Here is a 13,869-nt window from a genome sequence, read left to right as displayed (position 1 = left end):
AGGCCCGGCTCACGCCATACAGTGCAGCAAGGCATGCTGGGACTGCCGCCTCCGCAGGCCCGGCTCACGCCATACAGTGCAGCAAGGCATGCTGGGACTGCCGCCTCCGCAGGCCCGGCTCACGCCATACAGTGCAGCAAGGCATGCTGGGACTGCCGCCTCCCCAGGCCCGGCTCACGCCATACAGTGCAGCAAGGCATGCTGGGATTGCCGCCTCCTCAGGCTCGGCACACGCCATACAATGCAGCAAGGCATGCTGGGACTGCCGCCGCCCCAGGCCCCGGCTCATGCCATACAGTGCAGCAAGGCATGCTGGGACTGCCGCCTCCTCAGGCTCGGCACACGCCATACAATGCAGCAAGGCATGCTGGGACTGCCGCCGCCCCAGGCCCCGGCTCATGCCATACAGTGCAGCAAGGCATGCTGGTACTGCCGCCTCCCCAGGCCCGGCTCACGCCATACAGTGCAGCAAGGCATGCTGGGACTGCCGCCTCCGCAGGCCCGGCTCACGCCATACAGTGCAGCAAGGCATGCTGGGACTGCCGCCGCCCCAGGCCCCGGCTCATGCCATACAGTGCAGCAAGGCATGCTGGTACTGCCGCCTCCCCAGGCCCGGCTCACGCCATACAGTGCAGCAAGGCATGCTGGGATTGCCGCCTCCTCAGGCTCGGCACATGCCATACAATGCAGCAAGGCATGCTGGGACTGCCGCCGCCCCAGGCCCCGGCTCATGCCATACAGTGCAGCAAGGCATGCTGGGACTGCCGCCTCCCCAGGCCCGGCTCACGCCATACAGTGCAGCAAGGCATGCTGGGACTGCTGCCTCCCCAGGCCCAGCTCACGCCATACAGTGCAGCAAGGCATGCTGGGATTGCCGCCTCCTCAGGCTCGGCACACGCCATACAATGCAGCAAGGCATGCTGGGACTGCCGCCTCCCCAGGCCCCGGCTCATGCCATACAGTGCAGCAAGGCATGCTGGGATTGCCGCCTCCTCAGGCTCGGCACACGCCATACAATGCAGCAAGGCATGCTGGGACTGCCGCCTCCCCAGGCCCGGCTCACGCCATACAGTGCAGCAAGGCATGCTGGGATTGCCGCCTCCTCAGGCTCGGCACACGCCATACAATGCAGCAAGGCATGCTGGGACTGCCGCCTCCCCAGGCCCCGGCTCATGCCATACAGTGCAGCAAGGCATGCTGGGACTGGTATCTCCATAGGCGGCTGCCCTCAGCTCAGGCTGGAATGCCGTTTGCTGGGCCTCGCTGGGTTCTGGCACTTGGATCAAGCAGGAGCATTGCGAGCTGGGGCCTGGCGTTTCTGCAGACTGCGTGTCTGGGCAGCACATTGGCTCTGTCTGCACTATACGCCCAAACTCCTAGCTGGAGGCGATTGATTGAGGTGGTTCCTCTGAGCCCCAGGTCAGGAAAGACAGACAGGCAGAGGTGCCAGATCGACCCTTTGATCTGGTGCTTCTTGAAAATAGCAGGTTCGGTCCAATCCTCACCCCCATGGTGGTGATACGAGGGGTTTCCTCCATTCTCATAGGAACTGGGAGGCTGGGTCAGGCCTGGGGTCTATCTCGCCCACTAGCCCTTCTCCAGCAATGGCTGGTAGCCGCTGCTGGGAGTCCAATGGACCGAGGAAGAGGTGAGAACGCCTGCAGGGGAGCATTCCCGACCCTGCACCCACAGCGAAGTTCCCCCGAACTCCAGCCTGCGAGGGGCTCCGCTGTGAAGCCTTTTAGGGGCATTACAGCTTCCTCGTTTTAGGTGAAAAGAGGAAACTTAAAATAGTGAGTCACAGACTGAAAACTCCTCATTTACCTGAGCTTCCGTCACCCCACTGGTATGAACAGCACTTCACTTGAACTTATCAAATCCCAATGAACCCTGATTAAAGTGCTGAGTGGTCCACCCGGCCGGTAAACACAGAGCCTTTCATGCCCATTTCTGAGCTTAATTGCCAAGCTTACAGGCCCTCACTCCTCTGTTCACAGCTCTCCAGGCTGTCTGCATTTCAAAGGGCCAGCCTGGCGGCTGGGGATTGGCATGGGGTGGGGAATGCTGCTTCAGCTCGTTCTCTTGACTCATTGTTTCCCGGCAAGCAGCTGAAGGGAGATGTGCTCAGGCAGGTCAGAGCCCAGGCCCCTCCCTGCAGTGGGAAATGCCTTCACCCAGGGGGAGCCCAGCAGGGCCTCAGCAAGCAGGGTGGTGGCACAGGCATGGCACCACAGGGAAACCAGCCCCTGTGCACAGACTATGGCCTCATGATGGCTCCTCCAGTGCCCTGATTCGAGGTTAACAGCTGCTAACGCCCACTGCCTGCTCTGTGTAGGGCTTGGCTGCTGTGGCACTACCCGTGCCCACCTCCCCAGAGCTGTAGCTAGGTTGGCCGGACTCTCCTCCCTTCCCCGGATGCTGTCTCCAAGGGTGGGGGGTGGGTAAGTTGGTTTCAGTGTGTCACACTCACACCCCTGCCCTGGGGGCGTAGCTGGGTCCAGCTCATTTCCTAGTGTAGATGGTCCCTGAGCTAACCTGGTGTTTGGCCCAGCTGCTAGCGCGGTGCAGTTTGTGCTCCCTTTAGTGTCATGCAGGCCAGCGCTACAGCTGTGGCGAGCGCCGGCTACGAACCAGGCCGTGCACTGAGGGCTGGGAGGCTGTGTGCTGGGCCAGTCCATATGCCCGCTTGGTCTGAGCCAGACAGTGCCCAGTGACCCCTGCAGGGGATAATGAGCCCAACGGCTGCCCACTAGGCCCTAGAATGTGTGATGCAAGGCAGGGGGCAGGGGCTGCACCTCTAGACTTTAACCAGCCACCACCCTCCAGTCTGGAGTCAGGTCACGTGAGTTCCTGTCAGGCTCAGTCAGGGCCCCCCCTCCCCACGGTCATGACACCCCTGGGGGCCCCCAGGACAGATCGAAGGCGCTGCCAGGGCTGGGATAGTTCCTTACAAGGGCTGCCCATGCTGGGCTTTCCTGGTAGGCGGCTCTGGCCCAGACGGCGCAATCTGCAGTGTAAGGGGCCGATGGCCTAGGGACGAGGACTGTGACCTGCTCCCCGGGCCCCTGTCCCTCCTTCCCCTGGGGTCAAGTTGGTTCCTCTGCGTGTTTTGTTCAGAGAGTGACTTTGGACTGGGATTTTCGAAACTGCCTGGGGGTTGGGAATTGGGCGCTAGGTTCCTTAGGACGCTTTGAAAAGCTCCAGCAGCCTCAGTGTTACTGGGAACAGAGGGTGCTGGTGCAGCCCCAGATGCTGAGGGACTGTGGGACTTGGGTGAAGGTCCCTGGGGTCCCTCGCCCTGCCTATGGCCCGGATCCTTGTGCAGACCCAGGAGGGGTCGGGCTGGCTGGTCGTTGAGGTTCTCCAGGATATCGGCTGGGAAGCCCTGTTGGGTGGTGACTGTCTCCCCTTGGGACAGGATCCAGGCCCTGCTCCTGTAACGGCCGAGGGTTTGAATTCAAATCCAGGGAACCAATTGGCTAGGATGGAAATGGTCAGTGAAAATGCAAATGACCTGGCTGGCAGTGGGGAGGTGCTGCTGGGCTCAGGATACCTGCCTACCTGTAACCAGCCCCCTGGGGCTGAGTGGGAGGGAGAGATGCTCCCCACCTCCCTTCACACCGGAGAGGGGGCTCACGCTGGCTCTGATGCTGTGACCAAAGCAGAGGTCTCGCTGCCTCCCCCACTGGGACAGCAAGGGCAGTGCTGAGCATGGGGGGAGCTGAGACCCCAGCTGAGCGGGGGAACACTCAGGCAGGGCAGGTCGGCTGCCAACCAGGTTTGCCTGGTCCAGACGTGCTGCTGGGAAGTGATTACACAGCAGGGAGGGAGCTGCCAGGGACAGGTCTCAGGGGGGCTGTGACCCCAGGCCCAGCCAGTGAGAGGGAGCAGGTCCCACTCCCTGCCCCAGCTGCTGAATCCCAGACCGAGCTGCAGAGGGATCCCTCCTTGGAGAAGCTGAGGGAACTTGCTGGCCACAGCGCTGCAAACCCCCTTGGGGAAGGCTGCAGGGACAGAGTCCTGCAGGAGAAGGGATTCCTGTCCTGGGAATGGGCTCCCTAAGGGGAAGTAGAACTGGGGGGAATCGGGAGGCAGCTGGTGGTGCCCCAGGAATCCACAGGGTTCTTCTCGTTCGAGCTGCTGGATGGGAGGAGAAGGGGGAAGACCCCCAGGGGGATCCCTTCCCTGAGATGGGAGCCAATCTCCCCATCAGGTGTTCCCCATTCAGAGTCACTGGGAAAGCAGCCCAGAACCTGGAGAGAGAGGTCAAGGACCTGCTGGCTTTAGATGGGATCCAGCCGTTTTACAGCCCATGGGCCTCACCCGTGGCTGATCCCCAAGGGAAACAGAATGATCTGGTTTTGTGAGGGCTATCAAAAGCTTAAAGCCATCACAGTGTGCGATGCCGACCCCATGCCTAGGCCTGGGGAGATTCTAGAGAAGCAGAGGGCGATGGAGAACTTGGCCCTGGCAGACACTGATAACATGTGCATCTTTAGCCAGACCTGGGAGGAACAGGTGTCCCAGGTGAACAGGGGGCTGGGCTGCCTCAAGGAGGTGGGACTGACGGTAAAAGCTGGAAAGTGTAAGGGGGGCTCTTAACCAAGAGAGCCCGAATCGCAGCCCAGAGTGTTGGGAGAAGACCCCGTCCCAGTTTGAACTCCGGGGGTACTGGGGTGGCAAAGGGTGTGGGCTGCATAAACCTTCCCACATGCGGCCTGCAAGTGCCATCAAGCACACCCGACCTAAGGGAGGGCGTGAGACTGGACTGTCCTGGTGTAACTCACACCAAGGAATGGGAGAGATGCTGGGGCATCCATGGGAACCTTGGTGGGTTCGAACTTCCCCAGGTCACTGGCTGAAGTGACCTCGCTCAGTTTGGTGTTGAAGGGGGGAGAGATGTGATGAACTGGGAATGTTCTTAATGTTTTCTCTGAATACTGTGTTGGTGCTTCAGTGTCCCCATGGCAGTTCTTAAGTATCTGGCAGAGCAAAGGGCCAGTGCACCTAAATGCCTGACACTCTGTCTCCTAGCAACTGATGGCCTGGGCCCCTCCTCTGCAAAGGTGCCAGCTGAAGGTGTTGGAGATAAAGAGATCAGGTGACCTCCTGGCCCGGGAAAGGAGCTGAGCAGAGAGGAGGGGCTAGAGGGGTTGTTAGTCTGGAGCTGGCTGGGGTTGAGGATTGGAGGGCAGATGTGGGGGGTCTGGCTCACTGCCCCCCAGAATGGACCCGGCCGAGGGGTCCGGTTCGCTGTATCTACAAGCTCTGTTTTAGACCCTGTTCCTGTCATCGAATAAACCTCTGTGTTACTGGCTGGCTGAGAGTCACGTCTGACTGCGAAGTAGGGGTGCAGGACCCTGTGGCTTCCCCAGGACCCCACTGAGGCGGGCTCGCTGTGGGAAGCGCACGGAGGGGCAGAGGATGCTGAATGCTCCAAGGAGAGACCCAGGAGGTGAAGCCGTGGGAGCTTCTTGCCCTGAACAAGTCTGCTCCAAGGGAGAGGAGGCTCCCCAAAGTCCTGCCTGGCTTGGTGGGGAGCAGTTCCAGAGCATTGCCCGGGGACTCCGTGACACCCACCAAATCCTTGGGCTGGGTTCACTTTGCATTTTGTGCTGGCCTGGCCTGGCGTGGCCCCGGCTGGGGACCTCAGACCAAGCCCTGGAGCAGGAACTTGGCGTTATCAGCAGGGCATGGTTCACTCCACGCTGCACAGCAAGGATGCTAGGGTAGGGTACCTGCCCCCACCCCCACAATTGCTCAGCAGCCTGAGAGGATGAAGAGAGGGGAAGGGGGTTACACAGGGACAAAGCTCGGTCAGAAGATCAGAACACCCAGGGCTGAATCTCCTCCCACCTGCTCCAATTTCACTGACCTCTGGCCTGCTCCACTCTCAATTTACCCTGGTGCCTGAGACCAGAGCCAGGCCCAGACTGCACAGGTCAGAAAACGGGGGTGGGGGAGGGGGGGTCAGAGGGTACCACTAGAAACAACCAGGAGGCCTTGTGGCATCTCAGAGACTCACACATTTACTTGGGCACAAGCTTTCCTGGTCTAGAACCCACTTCCTCAGCCACACGGAGTGGAACAGACTAGCAGGTATCAATACACAGCACATGAAAACAGGGGAGTTGCCTTCCCAAGTAGGGGTCAGTGCTAAGGAGCCAGTTCAATCAAGGTGGAAGGGGCCTATTCCCAGCACTTGACAAGAGTGTGTGAGTAACAGCGGAGGGAAAATTGCTGTTTGTAGCCACCAGGCCACTGGGGTCCCACCGGACCCCTGCGCTGCTGATCCTGCCTGCAAAGAGAGGGGGGTGTGTGTGCGGGTGTCTGTGTGTGTGTGTGTGTGTGTGTGTGTGTGAGGGAGCGAGACCGCCCCACACCCTATTTACTCCGCACAAGAGAACCAGCTCCTGCCTGGCCTTGGAATCCGCCTCCCCCCGGGGAATCCCCTGGGGTTCCCCGAGGGCGGCCGGGCGGGGCCCCGAGTCCCAGCCCGCCCCGCCCCGCCGGGCGGGGCTTGTCCCCAGCCTACGGAGCCGCGCTGGGCGGCGGGCAGGGGTCGCTGCGCGGCCGCTCGGGGACCGGCCCGGCTGGGCTCGCTGCACGGAACCGGCAGCCGCAGCAGGAAGCTCCGCTCCGGACACGTAGCCGGGAGGCGAGCAGCGGCCGAGGGGCTCCGGGTCCCCCGTCCCCTGGGCGCGCACCGAGGGCTCTGCTCGCCCTCCCGCGCCCAGGGCGCACGGGACTCCGGCCGTGCCATGAACCGCTGCGCCCTGCTGGGGCTCTGCCTGCTCGGCTACCTGGGCTACCTGCTGCTGGGCGCCCTGCTAGTCTCCTCCATCGAGCGCCCGTACGAGAGCCGCCTGCGGGCCGAGCTGCGCGACCTCAAGGCCGCCTTCCTGGGGGCCAGCCCCTGCCTGAACGAGAGCGCGCTGGAGCGCTTCCTGGAGCGGGTGCTGAGCGCCAACCGCTACGGGGTGTCGGTGCTGCGGAACGGCTCGGCCGGCGCCTCCAACTGGGACTTCGCCTCTGCCTTTTTCTTCTCCAGCACCCTGGTCACCACCGTGGGTAAGCGCGCCCCCCCCCCGCCCGAGCGCCCCCTGCGCCCCCCCGGCCCTGACCGAGCGCCGCCCTCGTCACTGCGCCCCCCGGCCTAGCCCGAGCGCTCCCCGCGGCCCCCCGCCCCTGACCGAGCGCCGCCCTCGTCACTGCGCCCCCCGGCCTAGCCCGAGCGCCCCCCTCGTCACTGCGCCCCCCGGCCTAGCCCGAGCGCCCCTTCCATAGCCCGAGCGCCCCCGCGCCCCCTCCCCAGCTTCGTGGGCCGGGCACAGGCCCACGCGTGGGGCAGCCGCCCCCAAACACCGCGTGAGTCTCTCGGTACCACCCCCAGGCCCCCTGTACTCCCCCCAGGAATGAGGTGTCCCCAACAGCTTCCAGCCCATTGCGCCAATCCCCAAGGGGGTCCCTCCCAGGACCGTATCCCTAGAGCCCCCCCGCGATTCCCCCCCCCCCCGCACACACACGCCCTGTTCCCGAGCGTATTAAAGCACCGGGGCGAATCTCGTACTTGATTGGAAGTTTACAAATCCAGCAGCGCCGGGCGGGGGCGGTGCGGGGGACACAAGTGTTTGAGCGTCCTGGCTATTCGCTCTCTGCTCGGGCAAGGGGGGGCTGTTCCAGACGGATGCTGCCTGCCCCGACCCGGAGCCAGCTGGAGAAACTTTCAAAAAGTTTGTGTGTGTGAGGGAAAGTGTCTGAGCGCCCCCTTCTCCCCCTGCAGGGCTATCACAGTCCCGCCGCTAACGCACAGCCCCTCTCTCCTCCTTCCCCCCCCCCCCCCCCGCTAACACAGCCTCCCTCTCCTCCTCTGCTAGCACACCCCCAACACAGCCCCACTCTCCTCCCCCGCAGATAACACAGCACCCCCCCAACACAGCCCCAACCGAACCCCTAAATCAAACATTGCCCCTCCCCACAGTGCCCAGTGGCCCTGACACCCTGATCCTGCCTCGGATCTGCCCCAGGAGGCCCTGACCCATGGGGGTTCCCTGCGGGGCCTAGGGTGGGATGGGTTTGGAAAAGTGCCTTAGCAGGGTATTTGGCCATGGGGTATCGGCCCCTCTTCCTGCTCTGTGTGTGGGGGGGACCTGGGAGGTCTGTGCCAGGTCCATGGGGTGTGCTAGGGACCTGGGGTATCTCTTGGCCCAGCTCCTTTAGCCAAGGTGGCTGCAGCTGTAACTCTGAGGCCCTTTCTCCGAAGTGTCTGCTGGGCCTTGGAGTGACCTGGGGTGTGAACAGGGCGCTGGGCCTGGTGACTGGGCCGCGATGCCGCATCCTGCCAGGGTGGCAGTCTCCCCACGCCGGGTTGGCAGGAGCTCCTCCTCTCTTGCACCCGCCTGAGCAGAGATCAGGGCCTGCCAGGCCCCTGCCAGCTGTCTAGGAGCAAAACTGACTGGAGCAGGTCTCTGGGCTGGTGTCGGCTGGGCTCACTGGTGGAAAGTGAAAGTGCAGAGTTGGCAGCCCCAGCGCCACCCCCCCCCCACATCCTGGTCTGGGTTAGTTCCTCCCCCCTGCGGTGCAGGCCCTCACTTCCCCGGCCAAGAAATCCTAGAGCCCAAAGGTGCTTAGGGGGTGGGGGGCTGGCTGGTGGGCCTTGGATCCCCTGGGGAGGCTTGTGAGGCCTTAACTTCAGGGATTCTCGGCCTGGCCTACACCAAAGCCAGCAGCCCCAGTGCTCAGACTGGTCCATGGGGCCTGACCCCCAGCCCAAGCCTCTTCCCCCAGTCTCCAACAGGCTTTGGATCCGGCCCTAAATGAGCAGAGCTCTTGTGCTGATTACAGCTGGGTCCAGCCAGGATCCAGCCAGAATCCCTGTTTCCCAGCCTGGCCCCTGCCCCCCACTGCTCTAAACCGCCAGGCCCCACTCCCGTGCCAGCGCAGGGGGTGGAACCCAGGAGTCCAGGCTCCCCGATCTAACTCATGAGCCCACACAGCTCAGTCCTTCAGCTGCCTCTGGCTCATGTGACTTGTGGGTCGGGGCCACCCTGGGGGGGAGGGAGGAGTGTGACTGGCCCCATGTGCTGTTAGAAACGCTGAGCCAGCTGCTGGCCAGGAAGGGAGAGCGGGTTCCAGCTCAGCTGAGCACTGCCACGCTCCTGACAGAGAGTGTTGAGCGTTCCCCGCTGGCAAGTGCAGCCCCCGGCCCTGGGCCTCTTTTCCCGCACCTGTACGGGGGGTTCTGAGCTGAGCCCTGGCAGGGAGGGGGTTAACCCGGATGTGAGCTGGGCCCAGGCATTCTGGCTCTGCCTTGGGCTGGCACCGAGCCAGGGAGTCCTGCTGCGTGCTAGGCCAAGGGTGTGTGCGTTACCAGCGCCTGGCCCCAGTGACGGCATGGCGGAGGCTCAGGGCCTGGGGCATTGCCACAGAATCCCCTGGGTCTGGGCTCTGCCTGGTCTGGTGTTGTACAGACAAAACTACACAGGATCTTTTCAGGGGGCAAGACAAAGATGCCACATTTATTATGATAATCTGATTTATGACCAGTAACTAATATTTTAATCCTTATACACACATATTATACCTAATACCTAACACACACACACACACACACACACACGTATATATCTATCAGATGTTCTGCAGCTGCTGCATAGTTACCAGTCCTGGACATAGCTTGAGTTCGTGGCTTGAGTTTGCAGCTTGGGTTCGTAGCTTGTGGCGGTAACTGGCCAGGAAAGCCGGGCACAAGGACGAGCTGGGTCTCTGTTGGGCCTGCACGGATGCCTTCCATGTTGGCAGCAGAGTGTTACCCTCCAAAGTCTCCCATCTCACCCATCCTTTTTGTAGGCTTTAGTCTGAATCCAGACTCTGTAGGTCTTGCTGTGTCACTGCCTCTGGGTTTGGTGACTGATCACCCATCAATTGCAGGAGACTTTCAGCCTGGGACCTGGCTTTGATCTTCCTTCTATTGCACCTTTTCTGTTTAGGGTGGACTCTGCTTACTTTGTTAGGGCTCTTGTCTGCATCTTCAGCCGGTGAGGTTTGAACTTTATTTCATCAGGACAGGCTGGGGCTGGAGGTTGTTTCCATCATCCATCCATACCTCATTCACACATCTAAACTAGCTAATAAGAGTACAGCCGGGTTTGCAAAAACGAAGGTTGGAGGAAGCTTTTACAAAATGGAGTGAGCGTTTGAAAATGGGGTTTGAATTACAATATGGCAAACCGTGAACAGAAGTTACAATGTAGACAAGTGTAGTGAATGGTGAACAGAAGTTACATTAATAAAGTGAACAATTAAAAACACTTTCATTTATCAGTTCAACACTGGCAGCTCTATGCCCTGGGGGCCCTGAGGCAGCTGTGTGACCCCGCAGCTGGGCTGTCCCTGGGTACCACGGGCAGGAGCGGCGCCAGGGTTTCTAGCACCCTAGGCAGGATTCAGGGGGTGGCATTTTGTGCACACCCCACAGGGCGCGCGGTGCGCCGCCAAAGAAGGACCCTCCGCCTAAATGCTGTAGGCGACAGCGGCAGCCATTGAACTGCTCGATTGCCTGCCGCTGTTTTCCGCGGCACGTCGGTAGAAGGTCCTTCTTCGGTGGCACGACAGGAGTGGAACTGGGAGCTCCCCCACACTCCATGGGGAGCGCACAAAATGCCACCCCCTGAATCTTGGCGCCCTAGGCGACTGCCTAGGGTCAGCTAATGGGAGCGCCAGCCCTGACCACGGGGCTGGGGAATGGGTCCTGTGGTGCACCCCTTGGGAGTGTCTGCTGCATGGCACCGGGGGGGGAAGACATGCCAGTCTGTCCCTCCGTGTCTGTCTGTCTCCAAGGGTTGGTGCTGAAGCTGAGAACTGTCTGGCTCTGTGTCTGTCAGGCCATCAGCCCCCGCCCTGCCCATGGAGCCAGCAGGATTCCTGGGTCCTGAGGCAGCCTGCCAGCGGGGGGATCCCAGGGCAGGGCGGTCAGGAGACTCCGGCTGATGCAGAGCGAACTCTGCCCTATGCCTGCCTTGGGTCAACACTCCGAGTAAACAGCTCCCTGGCAGCTGGGAGGGGAGCGGGCTGGGCTGCCTCCTGGGCTGGGTGGGCAAGGCCCTAATGGGGCCGGCTCTGGTGAGGGGGAGCCGGGCTCTCCCCTGTGACTCGGTCCAGCCCCCTCAGGACTCACCCCCACAGCACGGTCGTTCCCTGGCGTTCGGCTCCAGCCCCCGGTGCAGCTGCCCCTGGTGTGGATTGACTATGGGGCTGGAGCACCGCCTTGGGGGTGGGGGGTGGGGGTGGATCGGGGCCAATCCCTGGGGTAGGAAAGGCCTGGGGACGGAGCTGTGGATTTGCCGCTGGATGAGCGTCCGGTTCGGTGCTGCCCCCCACAATGGAGCCTTTCAGTGCCTCCTGCAGCCGCCTAATTGCCTGGCTTAGAACCCACCTGGGCGTGAAATCCCATTACCCAGTTCCCTGCGCTGGAGCCATTCCCGGAGCCAGCCACACGCAGAGCCCAGGCGCATGCACTAGGGTGGGTACGACGCCTGGGACCTGCTGGACTGAGCAGGGGCTGCACAGGGCCAGGCTGGGCTGGGAGCCAGGACTCCTGGGTTCTCTCCCTGGGGAGGGGAGGGGAGTGGGGTCTAGTGGTTAGAGCAGAGAGGCTGGGAGCTAGGACTCCTGGGTTCTCTCCCCAGCTCTGACACTGACCCCTGTGGGATGCCAAGCATAGTTCCTTTGCCTGGATGTGCCTCAGTTTCCTCTGGGGAGACCCCTACACAGACATGGGGGTAACATCGTCTGCCCTGTCCCCCCGCCCAGGCTACGGCTACACCACGCCGCTCTCAGACTCCGGCAAGGCCTTCTGCATCTTCTACGCCCTGCTGGGCGTGCCCTTCACCATGTTGGTGCTGACGGCCACGGTGCAGCGCCTGGCCCAGCTCCTCACCCACCGCCCCCTCGCGTACCTGCAGCTGCGCTCTGCCTACAGCTACCGGGCACTGGCCCGGGCCCACTTCCTGGTGCTGCTGCTGGCCGTGCTGGTCGCCTTCTTCCTGCTGCCGGCCGCCGTCTTCAGCACCCTGGAGGAGACCTGGAGCTACCTGGACGCCTTCTACTTCTGCTTCATCTCGCTGTGCACCATCGGGCTGGGCGACTACGTGCCAGGCGAGCAGCCGGGCCAGAGGCTGCGGGCGCTATACAAGGTCTCGGTCACCGGTGAGCGGGGGCAGGGGGAGCCCTGGGAGGCAGCTCTGGGGGGGGGGGGGGGTTCTCACGGGCACGCTCCGAGCAAAGTCAGGCAGGACCCTCATCCTGACGCATCTCCCCTCAGGGCACCGGTGGCGGGGGGCGGGGGAGCCCTGGGGGGCAGCTCTGGGGGGGGATTCTCAGGGGCACGCTCCAAGCGACGTCATCCTGACGCGTCTCCCCTCAGGGCACCGGTAGGGGGGGGGCGGGGGAGCCCTGGGGGGCAGCTCTGGGGGGGGGGTTCTCAGGGGCACGCTCGAAGCGACGTCATCCTGACGCGTCTCCCCTCAGGGCACTGGCACCAGGGCACGGAGCCTGCTCGGGTCTGAGCTGGGAGTTTTCAGCCCCCTGGACCCCGCAGGGACGCCTGGGGGAGCCTTGCACCCCCCAAAGGGCCCTGCCCCCGACTCCCAAGGCAGCTGTGACTCAGCCAGTGTGGAAACCAGGTTTATTAGTCACCAGGACAGTGCGGAGGACAGATCTCGGTAGCACAGGCAGCAGGAAGTTACAGAAAAGGCTGGAAGCCCCCCCCCCCACAGTCCCAGCCAGGAGACAGCAGCCCAGCCCCAACACACCTGCTGCCCCTCCTCCTCCTGGGCAAACATGCCATGGCCCCCACCTCTCGTGCTGCCAGCTGGCTCCCGGGAGAGAGCCCCAGTCATCAGCTGCCAGGTTAGGGTACAGAGTCCGGCCCATGCACCTGCCTGCTTGGGTCCCTGCAAAAATCACACCCCCTGTCCCACCACCGAGGTCACTGTGTCATGACCGGGGGAAACCGAGGCACACAGTGCTCATGCAAAAGGTTACTGGACCCTCCCACCCACACACACACACTGTGGGCAGGTACCTGAGTGGGGGGCATCATTTCAAGGCAGCCGGGCTGGTGCCCCATGGAGACGGATACATTCTGAACATTACCCAGGGTACAGTAGAATTGGGTGGGTTAGAGCAGTGGGCTGGGAGCCAGGACTCCAGGGTTCCATCACTGGCTCTGGGAAGGAAATGAGGACTAGTGGTTAGAGCGGGGGGGCTGGGAGCCAGGACTCCTGGGTTCCATTCCCTACTTGCTGTGTGGCGTGGCCTGGCACAGGCGGGGGGGGCAGTGCCACTATAGCTCCAGGGGCTGCCCCCCAGACCCCCACAGTGGCTGACGCCCTCTCGCTCACTCTCTCCCAGTGTACCTGCTGCTGGGGCTGATGGCCGTGCTGCTGGTCCTACAGACCTTCTACAAGGCGGCTGATCTGCACGGCCTCACCGACCTCCTCCTGCTGCCAGCTGATCACCACCGCGACCAGGAGCCCATCCTGGAGGCCGAGGTGACGCCGGAGGAGCCGGCACCAGGCGCAAAGCTGCCACCTGCCAGCACCCAGCTCAACACAGGCAGCCGTGCCAACTACTCCTCCATCAGCAGATAGCAGCAGCCTTGCCCTCGGGGGGCTGCTCTGGCTGGCTTGGGCAGTGGGCTGCAGAGGCAGCTCCGTTCTCGAGTCAGCTCCCTCAGGGACTGTGCCTGCATCTGCGGCTGGCGCTGGCTCTGGCTCTGGCATGGGCCTGGGCAGCGGGCGGAGCTGGGGACTCGCACGGCTCCTGTCTGCATGTTGGAGGGGAGGTCGCGCGGGGTTTTAATAAGCA

General features: G+C 62.6%; 1 protein-coding gene across 1 annotated transcript; it reads left to right on the top strand.

Moving 5' to 3' along the window:
• Positions 1–6,569: 6,569 nt before the first annotated feature.
• On the top strand, positions 6,570–13,710 carry KCNK6 (potassium two pore domain channel subfamily K member 6). Its single transcript, XM_050928607.1, has 3 exons — positions 6,570–7,071; positions 11,812–12,207; positions 13,414–13,710. The coding sequence occupies exons 1-3, from the start codon at positions 6,762–6,764 to the stop codon at positions 13,650–13,652; spliced, it is 945 nt and encodes a 314-aa protein (XP_050784564.1). The 5' UTR covers positions 6,570–6,761; the 3' UTR covers positions 13,653–13,710.
• The last annotated feature ends 159 nt before the right edge of the window (positions 13,711–13,869 follow it).

The sequence above is a fragment of the Gopherus flavomarginatus genome, chromosome 18 (assembly GCF_025201925.1).
Source record: "Gopherus flavomarginatus isolate rGopFla2 chromosome 18, rGopFla2.mat.asm, whole genome shotgun sequence".
Classification (NCBI taxonomy): domain Eukaryota; kingdom Metazoa; phylum Chordata; order Testudines; family Testudinidae; genus Gopherus; species Gopherus flavomarginatus.
The sequence above is the reverse complement of the archived record's forward strand: the minus strand, read 5'-3'. Positions and strand labels throughout refer to the sequence as shown.

Coding starts and splice junctions, on each gene's coding strand:
- KCNK6 (XM_050928607.1), top strand. CDS start 6,762: ATGAACCGCTGCGCCCTGCTGGGGCTCTGCCTGCTCGGCTACCTGGGC. Junction 7,072..11,811: donor CACCCTGGTCACCACCGTGG/GTAAGCGCGCCC, acceptor CCCCCCGCCCAG/GCTACGGCTACACCACGCCG. Junction 12,208..13,413: donor ATACAAGGTCTCGGTCACCG/GTGAGCGGGGGC, acceptor ACTCTCTCCCAG/TGTACCTGCTGCTGGGGCTG.